The sequence below is a fragment of the Hippocampus guttulatus genome, chromosome 10, assembly GCF_054856545.1.
Source record: "Hippocampus guttulatus isolate MCC_2025c chromosome 10, RoL_Hgut_1.0, whole genome shotgun sequence".
NCBI classification, from domain to species: Eukaryota; Metazoa; Chordata; class Actinopteri; order Syngnathiformes; family Syngnathidae; genus Hippocampus; species Hippocampus guttulatus.
In genome coordinates this window covers 15,741,721-15,758,252 of record NC_141270.1, presented here as the reverse complement: position 1 = coordinate 15,758,252, position 16,532 = coordinate 15,741,721, and the positions used below count along the sequence as shown (strand labels likewise).

General features: G+C 40.5%; 1 protein-coding gene across 1 annotated transcript in view; it reads left to right on the top strand.

Moving 5' to 3' along the window:
* The first annotated feature begins 1,661 nt into the window (after window positions 1-1,661).
* The window catches only part of LOC147199439 (kinase non-catalytic C-lobe domain-containing protein 1-like), a 19,622-nt gene continuing 4,751 nt past the window's right edge, over window positions 1,662-16,532 (top strand). The window contains exons 1-13 of the mRNA XM_086122531.1: window positions 1,662-1,891; window positions 5,101-5,299; window positions 5,927-5,985; window positions 6,787-6,933; window positions 7,880-7,997; window positions 8,088-8,212; window positions 9,665-10,303; window positions 13,498-13,612; window positions 13,771-13,842; window positions 14,795-14,856; window positions 14,934-15,092; window positions 16,245-16,322; window positions 16,406-16,490. Of these exons, the coding sequence (XP_085978657.1) occupies window positions 1,826-1,891; window positions 5,101-5,299; window positions 5,927-5,985; window positions 6,787-6,933; window positions 7,880-7,997; window positions 8,088-8,212; window positions 9,665-10,303; window positions 13,498-13,612; window positions 13,771-13,842; window positions 14,795-14,856; window positions 14,934-15,092; window positions 16,245-16,322; window positions 16,406-16,490 (1,924 nt within the window). The 5' untranslated portion in view covers window positions 1,662-1,825. The remainder of the gene's footprint in view (window positions 1,892-5,100; window positions 5,300-5,926; window positions 5,986-6,786; window positions 6,934-7,879; window positions 7,998-8,087; window positions 8,213-9,664; window positions 10,304-13,497; window positions 13,613-13,770; window positions 13,843-14,794; window positions 14,857-14,933; window positions 15,093-16,244; window positions 16,323-16,405; window positions 16,491-16,532) is intronic.

Sequence of the window (16,532 nt, the reverse complement as noted above, 5' to 3'; positions counted from 1 at the left end):
GAAAAGAAGAGGAGCACGTGTCAAGGGGGTGTTCTGACTGACTTCTTGATTGAAAGCAGCAAAACCCAATTGAAGTGAGCAAATGAAGGAGCTGCACACACAAACTTGTTTTCAATCGTCTTTTGTGGAGGGTGGTGAATCAGTCTGAAGAAAAATACCAATTATCTTTTTTTTTTCAATATGTGAAACTGTAAAATATGGCTTTGGGGAGAAGATGCCCCTAAACCATAGGTGTTACGATGCTATTTACATGATTTAAAATAAAAATATTGTCATTGTGATTTGTCACAGGGCTATTCATTTGAAATTGACAACAATCAAATGATTGTCAATAGCAATGTCATGATGTGAAAATGAAATTTAGTATTATGCATAAATACCAATTTTGTATGAATTAAAATAACTTTTGGAGTGCTTGGGGGGTATATCTTCCTCAGGCCATCAGGTAAAGATAATGATTTGCACCACCTGTTTTTGATGACCCAGAAAAATAATACAATTATTTCCTCAGGGGTTGCTGTGGTTGCACTCCAAGTGGATGCCCGGGATCAAACCTCCTCCTTGAATATCCCTGCTCACATTTCTAAGGTTGGGGGTCCGAATTCTAGCTCCCGCCTTCCTGTATGGAGTTTGCATTTCCCCCTCAATTGCATATATTTTTCAGGTACTCTACACTTTACTCTTAATTGTCTTCAGTTGATGATTGATCTTTAGAGTGGTTGTTTGTTTCCATTTGAGCACCAATTGTCTGGCAACCAATAACTATAGCTCTATGTATTGTATAATGCCTCTCAAAATCATCTGAATAGGCTCCAGATCACCTATCCCAGCTGATTTTGAGCAGTAGGTGGGGGGGGGGGGGGGGTACACCCTGAACTGGTTACCAGCCAATCGCAATACACATACAAACAAACAACCATCCACACTCACAATCACACCTCAGGACAATTTTAGAGTGACCAATTAACCTATTGTGCATGTTCTTGGGATGTGGGAGGAAAGCAGAGTACCCAGAAAAAAACCCACGCAGGCAAGGGGAGAGATTGCAAACTCCACACAGGAAAGGCCGGGGCTGAAATCGAACCCATGACTTCTGTACTGTGAGGCGAACGTGATAACCAGACGACCACCATCAACGAATACTAAAGATAATCATCAAAGAACATGGATGTGTGGATGAATGCAACTCTATGACAATCGACACAGAAATAAATAATAAAATAAATACAATATATTAACAGATAAACATGAATATACAAAAGTATATAAAGTAAATTAAACATATCAAAATGGAAGGTCCAATCAAACCTGAGTGCCTTAGAAATGCAAATAAATTGTAAATGGTATAAATATGAGCAGAATGCCAGCAAATCCATTCAATCAGATAGATAGATAGATAGATGTGGGAGTGTGCGCACGAATGTGCATGCGAGTACGTTTGTTGCTCGCGTGGGTGCGTGCGTGCGTGCGTGCGGTAAGCGTTCTTGCGCGCGCGCGTGTGTACGTGTGTATCTGAGAGAGAGAGAGAGAGAGAGAGAGAGAGAGAGAGAGAGAGAGAGAGAGAGAGAGAGAGAGAGAGAGAGAGAGAGAGAGAGAGAGAGAGAGAGAGACCGACCAAAGTGGGGTTAGCTTGACTGTCACTGCAGTAATATGTTCTCAATACAAGCCTAACACTGAGCATTTTTCCGCGTATTGGTTGTTTTTGACCTGTGTGGCCACCATCAGCTGCTGGACCGAACTGGGTGCTGCTCGGGGTTAAGCATGACTGCGGTCGCCGTTGTCTGTGACAGGAAAACCCTCACTCGGTAGAACTAAAGTTGCTGCAATGGAGACTTCATGGAAAGACGCATACTATGAAATGGACCATCTGCCTCCCCTGCTCGAAGATGAGGTACGTCGTCGTAAATCAAACTAGGAATGAGAAGCATAGTGGAGCAAAAATTGCACATGATTGCACAATGCATATGCAGTTTACAGGTGGTTTAGTCTCTGCGGACAGAACAAATTCATATTAGCATGACATGAATTACAAGCCCTAAGGTGGGGTTGCACAATAAAAAGACAAACATTATGTAGTTTGAACTACGGTCATCTCAATAGTGAATTTCCGATAAAACGTCATTCAATAATTATCTCGCTGATCACGTAGTTATCATTGTCTGTCGATAATACTGTGTCAACAACAACTCGCCCAGTGGTGAGGCTTGCGCATTGGTTGTCAGGTTAACCTCAGCTTTTTCGTTTCTTGCACCTCCCTTGCAAATCTTTGAGGATTTCAAAACAGTGGTGTGCTACACAATATCAGTTATTGTTGTTTATATATACACGCAAACGTGTGTTAGGTGTAGTGAAGCCTCAACATTTTCAGTTGAGTGTCATTTGTTGTCTGGGCAAGGGGCATATCGAAACTATTGATAGTTGAGGAATTTGATGGATAACATTTTAGCTGAGCTTTTCATCTTAATTGAAAGAATTGCAGGTGACCAGTTAAATTTGGTTGTTTGACTCAATTGATTGTTTCAAGCCCAGTTGCCAAATATAACACCCACCATCCACAAAAACTCCCACTAACACAATTACACAGCAAAATCACACACCATCTGTGAGTTCTGCCGTATCTCTCGCTGTTTATCTCAGAAGCTCACACAGAAGAAAGACCATGAGCACTCTCCCCAGCATGCTCGACTCAAAGCAAAACTTATGTGGGACAGCGTATAGGACTTCTGGCTTTCTTTGTATTATACTCAAGGGAAAATGTGTATTTATAGATTTTTGTGCCCGATCATCTTGTCAGAGCACATGAATACAGAGTTCTAAATGCAAAACTGAGCCACACTTCTTCATACCTTTGAAAGTCACTTTTAATGGAGCCCATTCAGTGACAACTGAACATACATTGAGATACATATTATATTATTATCATCTGTAGAATAAGATTAGCTTGGGTTATGGCTGGATGGATAATAAAGAATTCGAGCCAATACATAAACCAGTAGGAGGATGTGACAAGTGTGGTGATGCTTCCATTACCTTTACCATACACACACCCTTAAACAGTGAAGTGGGGGTGGACACAGGTGGGGGGGGGCACATTAGTACGGTTAATTCTATATTGAACATGCTAGCCATGAAAACGGAGGCCATTTGCAGCTCACAGATGACTCACATTACTGTGGGGGTGTGTAGAATCACTTCATGGTGTCGTCTACGTGTGGAGGATGTCGTGAACATTGTGCCAAATGGCCTTGCTATTGAATAAAATTCGGTATTTTCTGCTTGTAGCATCACGACAGTGGGTTGTGTTCAAGAAATACTTATTGTTACAATGAATTTAATGGTTGCACCAGCCATTCTTTTTCTGCACCGCTGTCCTCACTAGGGGCATTGGTGATCTGGAAACGTTTTTGTCATTTTACTGTAGTTGACCTTTTGCAAGAGTCGAGGAGGACTATGGACTGGTCAGCAGGTAGTCAAAGCGCATGCATATATAAATCTTCACACGCACAATCAAACACAGGAGCAAATATAATCTTCAATTCATCTCATTTGTATTTTTTTTGTACTGTGGGGTGGGAAAAAAAGCTGAACTAACCTGGAAGAAACCCATGAAAAGATACCGGGAGAATGAAAACTCCAAACGGGCAAGTCTGAACTGAGAATTTTAGTTTGAGAACTCTTAATTGTGTGGCAGCCAAACGAACCACCACTATGCTGCCTTCAATGGCTTCATCCTAATATAATCTTATTCTCACTTGCAATACGAAATGTTTACACTGCAATTTAACTGTCGACCAGTCCAGGGCATTCCCCTCCTATTGCCTTGTATCAGCCTGCATTGGCTGCAGTTTACCTGCAATGCTACTTGAGGACAAGTGGTATCGAAAATGCATGGATCTTAGAAAAGTCACATGGGATATAAAAGTTGTGCTTGTAGTGAAAAGCCTTTAGAATTCACTTTATTCGTAAAAGTCAGGGTTTTTTTTGGGGGGGGGGGCGATGATTGTCATTACTTTCATGGCTCTATTTGGGTTGCAGATAATGGCTAGGAAAAAAAAAGTTCAATTTTGGTTAACACTGATATTTACAATACAATACATGTTGATTTATATAGCGCTTTCACAACAGCGGCAGCTGTAACAAAGCGCTTAACAAAACAGTTGACATAAAGTAAAATAATAAACACAACACATAACATAAAACACGGACAGTCGTGCAGTCCTAACCACTTTTCCGTCACACGCTTTGTTGTTTGAAGCAGTTTGAGATGAAAGAGGAGAGAATCAAAGTGTCCTTTAACCAGTGGATCAGAGACGTCATGCTCAAAACGTGCACACGTACAAACTAAGTTTCAAAGTCAACAAGAAGCTGTAGCATCCATTGACGAAAAAAGAGATTGGTTCACTTCTCCTGTCCCATGGAAATCCATTTCAATTCCAAGCGGCGACTCTCAGTTCCAAATACGCATCGGCGCTCTGCGCCAACGCTCCTCTCTCCTCATCCTCAACTTCAGCAGCCATCCATCCAGCCGCACCAATGCCGACTGTCCCACAGTGCCGACATATCCACTGAACAAAATGGGGTTGTGAAAAATGCTGCCCATTACAGGCGCAAAAAACACAAGCGCCCCAGGTCTGTCCAGCACCGACAGTCAATGGCGCCGACATTCCTCCCAATCAAAATCTGTGCTGGTACAGGCGTGCTGCCGAGAAGGCGCAACCACCAAGCACAGATACTTCTCCTTTGACGAATGTCGTGGCCAAAAAACGCTGAAAACAGTCCATATCAGGTCCAGACGATGAAACAACAAACAACATGTGACAAAACAAAAGACAAAAACACCAAAAAAGAACAAAAAAGCAAGGCTCTTGAAAAGCACTTGCCGAAGGCTGCCTACTCGCGCGCCATCTTGGGGGAAAAAAAATAATATATATATATATAATTTACTATTGTGGTTTTAGCAGTACCAACTACATCTGAAACTACAATACGGAATTTTCAGTATTTCGAAAAACACCGGTAGTGGAACTTATGTGTGACCATTCTTTCACATAGAGGCTTGTGTTTGCTTATATGTACATAACTATAAGCGTTTGTCTCCAGGAGAATGTGTCTCTGGCAGACATCCTGACTTTGCGAGACAGCTGTCTGTCTGAGGAGGACGTGTGGGCAGTGTGTGCGGAGTGTGTCCTGGCTCTGCAGAGCATTCGACCCTCCCACCTCTTCCACACTTTGTGCATCACCCCAGACACTCTGGCCTTCAATGCACATGGGAATGTTTGCTTTATGGAACAACTCAGCGGTGAGTCTATGGCAACAACACGCATATACACAGGTGGGTGCCAGAAAATAAAAATATTGAGGAAAAGTCCATTTATTTCAATAATTTGTGTCAAAAAGGGAAACTTTCATGTTAGTTGAATGCACACAGAGCGCTGTATCAAAGTACATGAAGAGAGTGTCAAGAGGAAGGGGAAAGTGTGGCTGGGAAAGGTGCACAAGTAAAACTACACAGTAAAGTTTCCAAGCAAGTCTCTCTCTCTCTCTCTCTCTTGCTCTCTCTCTCTCTCTGTCTCTCTCTACATGGTGTTAGAGGTGAAATTCGAACCTACAGTACATCTCCATACAAGCCAGCTAATGAGCTTTAAATAACATTTATTAATAATGAAACCTCTGCCATTTGCCTCTCACCCTCTGCGTCATGCACGGATGCTTTTTTTTTCAGGCGGACCGATGAAATGTAAAGACGGAAGCGCTTTAAAAATGATGAGGACAGATGGGGAGGGAGGACGATTATTTCATAGATCAGGACGGAGGGACGATGACGGAAAGGTGCTCAGGTCGCGGACGAAGGACGGATCGGCAAACGAGGGTAGAGTCTCCATCTCTGATAACTATCATGATAGTTTTTTGTGTTTCTGTCCTTTAGATGATCCTGAGGGTTTATTTGTGCCTCCAGAGTTTGATAGCACAGGGAGCACATTTGAGGTGAGCGATATTGAATAACCGAGGCTTGTTATATACAGCATGGTCCAACTTATGGTCTACTTAGCCTTTTTTTTATTTTGTATTTTTTACTGTCAATTTTGCTTTTAAAAACAACAGTATATGCAGTATTATTATTTATATCGATGCTATATTATTCTTTCTTTTTTGTATTGAATTCTGTGTTGACAGTTTAGACTCTTATTAGTCTCTTATATACCGGTAGTCTTATTAGTGGTTATCATGGATATGTCACTTTGAATGCATATCTTAAATAGACCAAAACCATGTTTCTAAAAAAAGTTGGATAAAGACATAGTACATTTTTACCGTAATTGGGCACTTGGATCAGCAGTGGATATAACGTTTTAAATCCAGTCTAATACCATTGCTGTGGGGGGGGGGGGGGGGGGGGGTTTCCCAATATTTCAGGCAGGTGTTAGTAAATTTGGTGTCCTTTTAAAGTCACACCCTCGGCCTCATAAAATGTCATTATTCATTTGAAAGAGAGATTTATTTAGTTAACTTCATATATAAGTAATGGCTTAATATTTACATGGAATCTTCGTCTGCAGCTGTTTGATAGATATATTACACTTTAACACAGCTAATAAAGGTTGAAAAAGCTTCACTGTCTGAAACTATGTATGAGTAAAAAAACATTTTGAAACCAGAAGTAAAAAAAAAACAAACAAAAAAAAAGTACCGGTATTAAAAAAAAAAACAGATGACAAACATACCTTCCGAACTGAAAGTATTCATAAGGCACCTGAATTCTAAGTTCTTCTTTGTGCTGGTATCCAGGGCCATGTTTTTTCTCTGGGCTCAACTCTGTCGGCTGCATTGACTTTTGTGATCGAACCAGAACTGGAAGCTGAGCTGGGTGAAGAAACTCAAAAGCTGTTGGAGAAAATGCAGGAGAAGAAACCAGAGGATAGACCACTCATACAGGTTCAGTGTTCTTAACCAGGAAAACATATTTTTCAAAATAAATATTTTTATAGTATACATTAGTATGTTATACATCTACCGGTATCTAAAATATTATTTTGACAAATCAAAGGAGTTTGGGCCAATAAAAGGGAAAAAAGAACACCGACAGGATAAAGTCTGAACACTTCTATCGGAGGGCGGGCTGGTGTCGACTGGTTAGCGAGTCGGCTTCACAGTGCAGATGTGCAGGGTTCGATTCCGGCTCCAGACTTCCTGTGTGGAGTTTGCATGTTCTCCTCGTGCTTGCGTGGGTTTTCTCCGGGTACTCCGGTTTCCTCCCACATTCCAAAAACATGCGTGGCAGGTTGATGAAACACTCTAAATTGTCTCTACGTGTGAGTGTGAGCTCAAATGGTTGTTCGTCTATGTGTGCCCTGCGATTGGCTGGCAACCAATTCAGTTCAGGGTGTGCCCCACCTCCTGCCCACAGACAGCTAGAATGGGCTCCAGCACACCCCGCGACCCTTGTGAGGATATGCGGATCAGAAAATAAATGGATGGATGTGATCGGTTGATTCTGAACCCAGGAGCATCCCCAGTTATAAGAGGGCATGCACACTTGTGCAACCGCATTATCTCCGTTGTTTATTTCCTTCCCTCGGTCAAATTGTATTTAATTATTTATTTCTGCAGTTTCTGCTTCATACAATCATGTCATCAACCTGTTTTCTTGAATACACAGGAAGCCCTCCCACCCGTTTTCCAGGTTTGGGCATGTGATATTCTGCATATTGTGGACTAGATTAGTCGTATAATTTTATAGTCAATATATTTTATTCCCTTATCTTGTTAAATGTCTAAATGAGTCAGTATGCTAAAGACAAGTATCTGCACATGTTCATTGTGCCTTCAATGTTTATTTTTGTTTTGTTTTTATGTTCAATCTTTTATGGCAATACCCCAGGACATCCTCTTTCAGGCTCAAACACGGCTGCCCCACACCTCGTCTGTGGCTGTGTGTCGTAAATTGTCTTCCGTTGGCCGGCGTGTGCTCTCCATTGAATCAATATCAAATTTCCAAGGTCATTCCGTCATCTCTTGCTCGTTGTGTCAACATTTGATCTCTGTCATGATTTCTGACTTGACCCATGCCTCTCCATATTTTTCCACAGATGGACAAGAGAGCGGTGAGGCAATTTGGCACCACTCAAAATCCAAAAGACAGAGTTCCTATGATATGAGCAAAGACTTTACTGTGAACACTGCTTTCAAGGCAAATGGTCTTTCCAGACAACAGGTTGGTTATTGTATTTGTTTACATAAACAATCCAAGGCTATAGCTTCGATGGAATTACTGTCAAAACAGCTTTTAAATTGCTAAAAAAAAATGGTTAGATCTATTTCCAAAGGGAAAATATAGTTACCATGTTAACGATCTACCAAGTAACGATGAAAATACGAAATTACATCAACAATCTGTCTATACAATGACAATAGTTGTCTTAATTATTTATGACTATTTGTTGGGAGCCATAGATGTTAAAAGTGGAGTTACAAAGTAAACACCTCACACCTACACGATGAAAAGTACAGCGGAATTACATTCTGAAAAGCACAGACCTCCACCAAAGGCACACATTGGGATTGTTAGCCAATTGCCCGCCTTTGTAGATGTCCAAATGAACTTGTCAGGTTTTTGTAAATATGCCCTTTCTTAGTCTGTTCCCCAACATCCACAATGTTTTGTGGGAATTGATGAAGTACTTTTTGTATTACACTGTTCAAACAAAAAAACAAAAAAACTTGATTTTAAAAGTTAGATAACTTTCCTGAATGCGGTCAAACTGGAGAATTTCCAAATTTTAGTGGTGCACTATATCATTGTGAGAGGTGTCATACTTTGTAAAGTCCTTCATATTTGTGATACAATCATTGTGTTGGTTCTTATTAGGTTGCGCAGGTCTACCAAATGAAGTCATTGCTCAGTGCCTAACTTTTCTTTTAATGCCAGTTGATTGCACCATACACTGGTTGGTGTAGATAAAATCCAAGGGACCTGATGCGAATTTTCGATTATGGGGTGATACAATGTCAAATGATTCCCGTGACTTTGTAATCTTCACGTTTTAAGTCACAAGAGATGCTCTTTTTTTCCTATTGATTTTTAGCTGTAATGCAGTGGTTCTTAACCTTGTTAGAGGTACTGAACCCAACCGGTTCATATGCACATTCACCGAACCCTTCTTTAGTGAAAAATAAAAATATGATTTTTTTTAAATAATAAATTCAAGACATTAAAAAACACATTTATTAAAAACACTCATTCATTCATTCATTTTCCGAACCGCTTTATTTATTGAAAACAGAAAAAAGTTAATAAAATTGCATGGCATAAGTATAGGTTTTTTAAATTGTATGACGTACTATCACGACAGTCACACGTTGACTACGAAGCGAACTAAATTTCCCGCAGCACTGATTGGGCAAGCGATGTAAGGTGATCATCTGCAGCCAGCGATGGCCAACCGGGCGTGTCATAACGAATTGACATCTTGAGTCGGGCGTGTCTTAACCTCAATGGCAGAGGCTCCGTCGAACCCCTGAGACTGATTCACCAAACCCAGGTTAAGAACCACTGCTGTGATGTGTTCGTTGTTCGGCAGCATCCAGAATTGAAATGTTACCGTGATGTTTGACTTTTGCCGCTTTCAATTTTCTGCTGAATGTAAAAGCACCTGAAATATTACAGGTATGCGTGGGTTGGGACTCCTCCCTCTGGGCTGAGGATGCAGATAATGCTGACAGATACTGCAGGGGCTCAGGAGATGAGCAGGACTGCCGTTCTCACAATAGTTCCCCAGTGAGGGTGAAAGCACAGAGGAGATTCAACAGGACGAAAGGAGTGCTGAATCGCTCCTGCTCTGTCCCTGACTCCAACAACCCACCTGGTCCCACTCCACCACATGGAAATATCAGCGTACCCGTATCAGACCTAACTGAGATCGGAGCGGATGAACATTTGTGTTGCAAGTCCGTGTATGGCAACAGATCCAAAAGACTTGCCCGCGTAAGGTCCTGTGAGTCGTATCCACGCCGTAGTGCAGAAGATTGTGTGAGCTCACTTGCTAACTATTCAATATCAAGAGCAAATGCAGACGCTGTCGAGGCTTCTTGCGATGAAGAAAGTAATTATCAAGATTGTCACATAAATGCATTTAAGGAAGAGAGTAGGGATGTCGCCCCATCCTGCACATCTGCTTCTCCCAACCCAGTGGATGTCGAATATGACAACTTTGGGGCTAAAATATCCAAAAAACACAAGTGCTCCATGCCAAAGAACTACATGACCAGAAGCATGCTTTTCCTCAATGAAGAATCTCCGGATGAGGTCAGCAAATTATTCATTGATGTTTTTTGTTTGCATCTAACATTTATCCATGGATTGAACATCCTAGACTTATTCTTAACTGTGCGCTCGCTTTGTCATCTTCATTTTCCATTCCAATTGTTTCACAAAATTGACAATTTCTTTTCAACCAGGCCACAGACAACAGCGTACTGAGCCCCATCCTACCACTCCTTGCCATACTTTATTGTTGTTGTCGTTACTGTATTACTGAACTGAATTGGTGGAAAATGCATGAATAATAATGACCGTATTTTCCGCACGAAAAGACGCACTGGATTATGAGGCGCACCTTCAATGAATGGCTACTTTGTAATTTTTTTTCATACTTTAGACCAGGGGTGCCCATTAGGTCGATCCTGATCCAGGTCCCAAGTATATCCGAGGAGTGTCGAGGAGAAAAAAAACAAACAACCATTTGTGTGTCTTTGTACATGTTAGTAATATATTTTTTGTGTTAATGTACACTGCACCCTAATCATCTTATCAGTCTCATTTTCACCCCAAAAATATTTTAAAAAATAAAATAAAGCAGGTAAATCTTGAATTTACGGTGGCGCGTGATTACGTCACCGGAAGTTGTTAGCTCTCAGCAGTCTGCAATTGCAGCTTGTGATCAGAACTGTTGCGCTCTATCTTTTATCGTCATTATTCTCATTCAGAGTTTGCTTCGTGTACAATTCATCGAGGGCACGGGCAAAGAATAGGAATCTAGGAGGGCCCAGGGAAGCACTTTAGAACGGTATGTGTGAGCTACGATAGTTAACAGGCTGCAAAAGTGCGTCGCATGCTCTCAGTTTCAGGCTGTTTCTCATCACAGCGTGCGTGTGTGTGTGTGCGCGCGTGCCGGTTAGGGTAGATCCCGGGAGGTTAGTTGATCGAAAAGTAGATCTTCGATCCAAAAAGTTTGGGTACCCCTGCTTTAGACGCTTCGCATCAAAAGGTGCAATCTACAATGCCTCCACTAGATGGCGTTGCGCTCCTTCCATTCAACTCGAGAGGCGTCTGTTCAACTTGAGAGGCGTTCATGACCGCCTCTGAAAAATGTAAATTAACTATTACTGTACTTACATGAAACTACGAAAATTGAAAATAAGGCGTCAAAACAGAAAATCAAGCGAGGAAATCACAAAATAAATTCTATATTCCCTACAAAATAAATTCTATATAAGATAAGAAAACCTTTATTAGTCTCGCAATGGAGAAATTCCCAATTCACAGCAGCAAAGTTATGAAAGGAAGAAGTAGAACAACAAAATATAGGAGCTGCTGGAAAGGCAGCCACTCTCGCGGCGCCATTTTGAAGTCAAAATAACAAAAATAACACAACACATAGGACACAGACAGTCGTGCAATCGTCACCACTATTCTGTATACACTTTGTTGTCTGAAGTAGTTATAGATGAGAGAGGAGAGGATCAAAGTGTCCTTTCACCAGTGGATCAGAGACGTCATGCTGAAAAATGTGCACACGTCTGCTACAAGCTAAGTTTTGAAAGCAAACAACAAAGCTGTAGCGTCCATTGACGAAAAGAGATTAGTTCACTTCTCCTGTCCCACGTAATCCGCTTCAATTCCAAGCCGCGACTCCCAGTTCCACATACGCATCGGCGCTCTGCGCTGACACTCCTTTCTTCTCATCGTCGGCTCCTCAAGACTTACATCCATCCAGTCGCAGACCGTTCAACAGCACCGATCTGTCCGCTGAACAAAGCGAGGCTGTGAAAAATGCTGCCCATTACAGGCGCACGACACAAGCGCCGCGGGACTGTCCAGCAACGACAGTCAAATGGCGCCGACATTCCTCCCAGTCAAAAACAGTGCTGGTATACCCATGCTGCCGAGAAGGCGCAACCACCAAGCACCGAGTCTTCTCCTTGATGAATGTCGTGGCCAAAAAATTGAAAATTTTTGAAAATATTCCCCTACAGAATTTATTCTGTGACTTCCTCACTTGATTTTCTTCGTGGTTTCATTGAAGTAATAATTAATTTACATTTTTTGGAGGCGGCCATGAATGCCTCTCGAGTGGAACGGAAGAGAAGCAACGGAGACGGACAAAGACGTACAGTAGCTGTATTTGTTCAGACTGTGAAAACCATTAATAAAGTCTGCATTTAAAAAAATAATAAAACCACAACCACAGCTCTCATTTTTTCAACAAATACAAGTGCGTCTTTGTCTGTCTCCTTCCCTTCTTTTCTTCCGGTCAACTCGAGAGGCGTTCATGACCGCCTCCGAGAAACACATTGGCATTTCCTTTATCGTAGCTCCAGGAGTACGATCAGATAAGATAAAATAAGAAAACCTTTAATAGTCTCACAATGGAGAAATTCCCTTTTCACAGCAGCAAAGTTATGAGAGGAAGAAGTAGAAGAACAAAATAAATACTCTCGCGGCGCCATCTTGAAGTCAAAATAACACAACAAGATGTCAGTCGTAGATATTTATTCCTTTGTTGTGTATTCACAAATGATGAAATCACAATATAAATTCTGGGGGGGGGCTATAGAATTTATTTTGTGATATCCTCGCTTGCTTTTCAATTTTGATGTATTATTTTCAATTTTTGTAGTTTCATTGAAGTAATCGTTAGTTTACGTTTTTCGGAGGCGGTCTTGAACACTTCTCGAGTCGAACGGAAGAAGGCACGTAGACAGACCAAGACGTACCTGTATTTGTTGAGACTGTTTTAAAAAATGAACACCACAGCTCTCCTTTTTTTCAGAGCTGCAACACAAACTTATTTAATAAAGCAGCGACACAGTTCACTGAACCAACAGCAAGTTATAACATTTGAAGCATGTCTCCCGGAAGGAGCCATCTTGGAGTCGACGTATTACCGTAATGACCATACAAAAGACGTTTGTTGCTGTATACGAGATTTATTCGTGTGCATGTGAGTGTGGTGACCTATCCCAACCCTGCCTGAATCTCAAAAACAAACTCACCCAAAAAATACAGCCCTTTTTATTGGTCATTAAACGGTGTGATGTGAAGGAAATCATGTCAGGCAAAGATAGCAGAAACACCGGCAAGAATTGAAGCAGCAGACTCATTTGTGCGACATGCATCCCCTTCCACTCCAAAACCCGAGATTTCTCACATTAATATAAATAGTAGTTATGGCAGACAACCCTTGGAATGTTTTCAAGTGAATTATTTTTTTCCGGCAGTGGATCACACTAAGAGAGTTACTTGCTCGCTGTGGACTGGGGCTGACGGCGAATGAGCTCTGGGCTCTCTGTTACACCTGCCTCTCATCCCTGCAGACCTATCTTGACTTTCCTGGTAATCTTCCAAATTAAGTTTTTATTAACTGCTATTGCGAAATTCCTGCAAGTAATTTCTGTACTTTGTCATTGAAAAATATGTTGGAAGAACACAAATTATGTTTAAATAAGGCAAAATTATTGAATGTAACCACCTTTGATTGTTTTCTTTTGAAGCCTTCTTATCCCTAGACACAGTGTATATTAGCTTCCAGGGAGCGATGCTTTTCTTGACACCTAAAAACTTTGGTAAGATCATTTTCGGTTTTCCTGGTTGCTGTAGAAAAAATAGATAAAAGTGACAGAGAGACAGCTGGCACCTTACCAGTGTTGGAAGGCGTGCCGTTTTATGGTACGAGTGATGGTACAATTGATAAAGTTAAATATGAAATTGACCTAAAAACTAGACTCAAATTCAGCCTAAGGATGTATTATCCAATTTGGCCACAAGATGACGTCAAAATAAATATTTATGTTTGGTCCTTTAGTATTCTGGCACCTATCTATATTTCTCAGTTACGGTAGTATTTTAAAAACCACAAAGCAAAAACAACCACCCCTCATGTACAGATTCCGAGGTAACGGTATTTTAAAATGTCAGGCCAGAATCTTCGCTACACCAATACAATATCGCTACTTTTAATATTGTGACACATTGTTTGCCACAGTCGTTTTGCTTAATTTAGCTGTGGCTACTCGGAAGGCCACATTTGTCTGTGACAAATGACAACAGTGACATGTAAATAAATTTCACCTGAAATTGTGTGTGTGTGTGTGTATACACACACACACACACACACACACACACACACATATATATATATATATATATATATATATATATATATACACACACACACACACACACACACACACACACGCATATATATAATATGTTTGTGTGTGGGTATCAATGATGCTGCTTTTTCGCTATTCAGGGCAGCACTCCCTATCCCACACGAATATTTACTAGTTTTAGTATCAGGAAAAGACAATTATAAAAGACTGTCGAGAATAAATTTATCCAATTTCATGTCACAGTTATTACAATTATCCACAAGTGCAGTATTAACCTGAATATGCATAGACTATATTATTAGAAAGCATGTTTTTGCTTGACTTCGTCTTTAAGTTTGGGAGCAAAGTGGCTTGTGGAATGTATGTGAAATTATTTTTTTCATATCAACTGTGTTCTTTGCAGTATCTCAAGATACATTGTATCTTTCCCCTGAATATCAAAACCATGGAATAGTTACTGAAAAGGTATGTAAGACTAAACTGATGCCCTCCATTAAAAAAGAGCAAAAGTCTTCCAATGTTAATGTTCTGCTGCTGTCCAGGCTTGTGTTTATGGGGTTGCTGCTGTCTTGTGGACAACGGCAAAGTTCACATTGTTGCCCAGTGAGAAGCTTGTAATGCCTCGCAAACTGAAGCGACTTCTGCTTGACATGGCCAACTGCACACCCATCGAGAGACCTTCCATTGCCATGGCTAAGCAGGTTTTTTCTCACTGCTTTTGAAGTTTGCAATTATTTAGTAAGTTTGGACAATAAGAGAATTTTTATGATGTTTCCATTACGTCCTCAATCAAGACTATATTAAATTATTGAAATGATATACATAAGTTAATTTAAGAGGTTGCTCATGAAAATTACATTTACTCTGTAAAATTCAGTCATATTTTGAAAAGTGCATCCAGAATACCATCAGTTGAAATAATTTGACATCACTGAATTCTGAGGGGCTTTTTTTTTTTCTCCTGGGGATGCTTTATTGCAGTACACCCTCACTCTAGCCATCCTATGTTGCTGCTTGCTTTCCATTAATCTCCCTTAATGAAAAAAACCCAGAGTTGAATATTGCTCATTTTTTAGTTCTGGCAGAAGTCGCATCACAACTTCTGAATGACTCGACTTGACTTTCATTTGGCATTCATATGACTTGACTGTGACTTACTTGACAAGTCATTTTGTGTACGTTTGAAAATTAGCTTTTTTTTTGTGCCCCAAAACGTTTTTTGTTTGTTTGGGTGGGGGGGGGGTTGTTTTGTTTTGTTTTCCTGTTTGCAATAAAACTGGTAACCCGGCCACCAGTAAGTTACACTATGAGACAAGGGCTGAGCTCCAAAGATGAATACATTTGGATTCAAGGATTACCCTGGTCAATACACATTTTGGTGCCAAGGACGTTTCAGGGGGTTTAAGGGTATTTTTTTTTCTCCCCTAATTACCGGTAGCCCTCATTTTTGAGATATTCCATATTTTTGTTTTAAAGAGTTATGACATTGGTGTTCTGTTGATGCAACAACTTAGATGAGGCTGTATCTGTCTTGAGAGCATTCTTTAATTGTTCATACAATATTGTGAAAGACAACAATTGGTATTGTAGAGAGCCTTCTCTATGCCCTCATGTTAAAATCAAGCAAAAATGCAGAGAATTAGGCAATACTTATCAGTAAAGAAATGAAAGAAAATTTCAAACTGTTCAATGAAAGGCATAACAAAAAATAGTGCCATTGATGTTTTCAACTGAATAGGAATGTTGAATTTCATTAGCTGTTTTATTTCCAGTTTTTCCAAGCAGGGTCTTTTTTCCCCCTTCAATTTCATTTCCTGTTACATTAAAACGATTTTGATACGCATTCATTCCAGAGCTGTTGTGACTACTTCAGAAGTCAAGGGACAAATGCTGAGAATGTTTGGAACCAGCTCATCAGCAGAGTTCATGCGGTAAAGTCCACTTTATCAGTAACAGTTCCAACCTTTGGATCATGTTTTTTTTTTTTTTTAGCCGATGCTACTCTTTTTTCCAGACAGTCTCAAGAACCACTGATGGAGAAAATTCAAGTGCAGATGACACAAACCAAAGTTCCAGTAAAAATACTCAAATGAGCAGTGGTAGGAATGTTTTATTTTCAAAACATACAGTGTTATAACTAC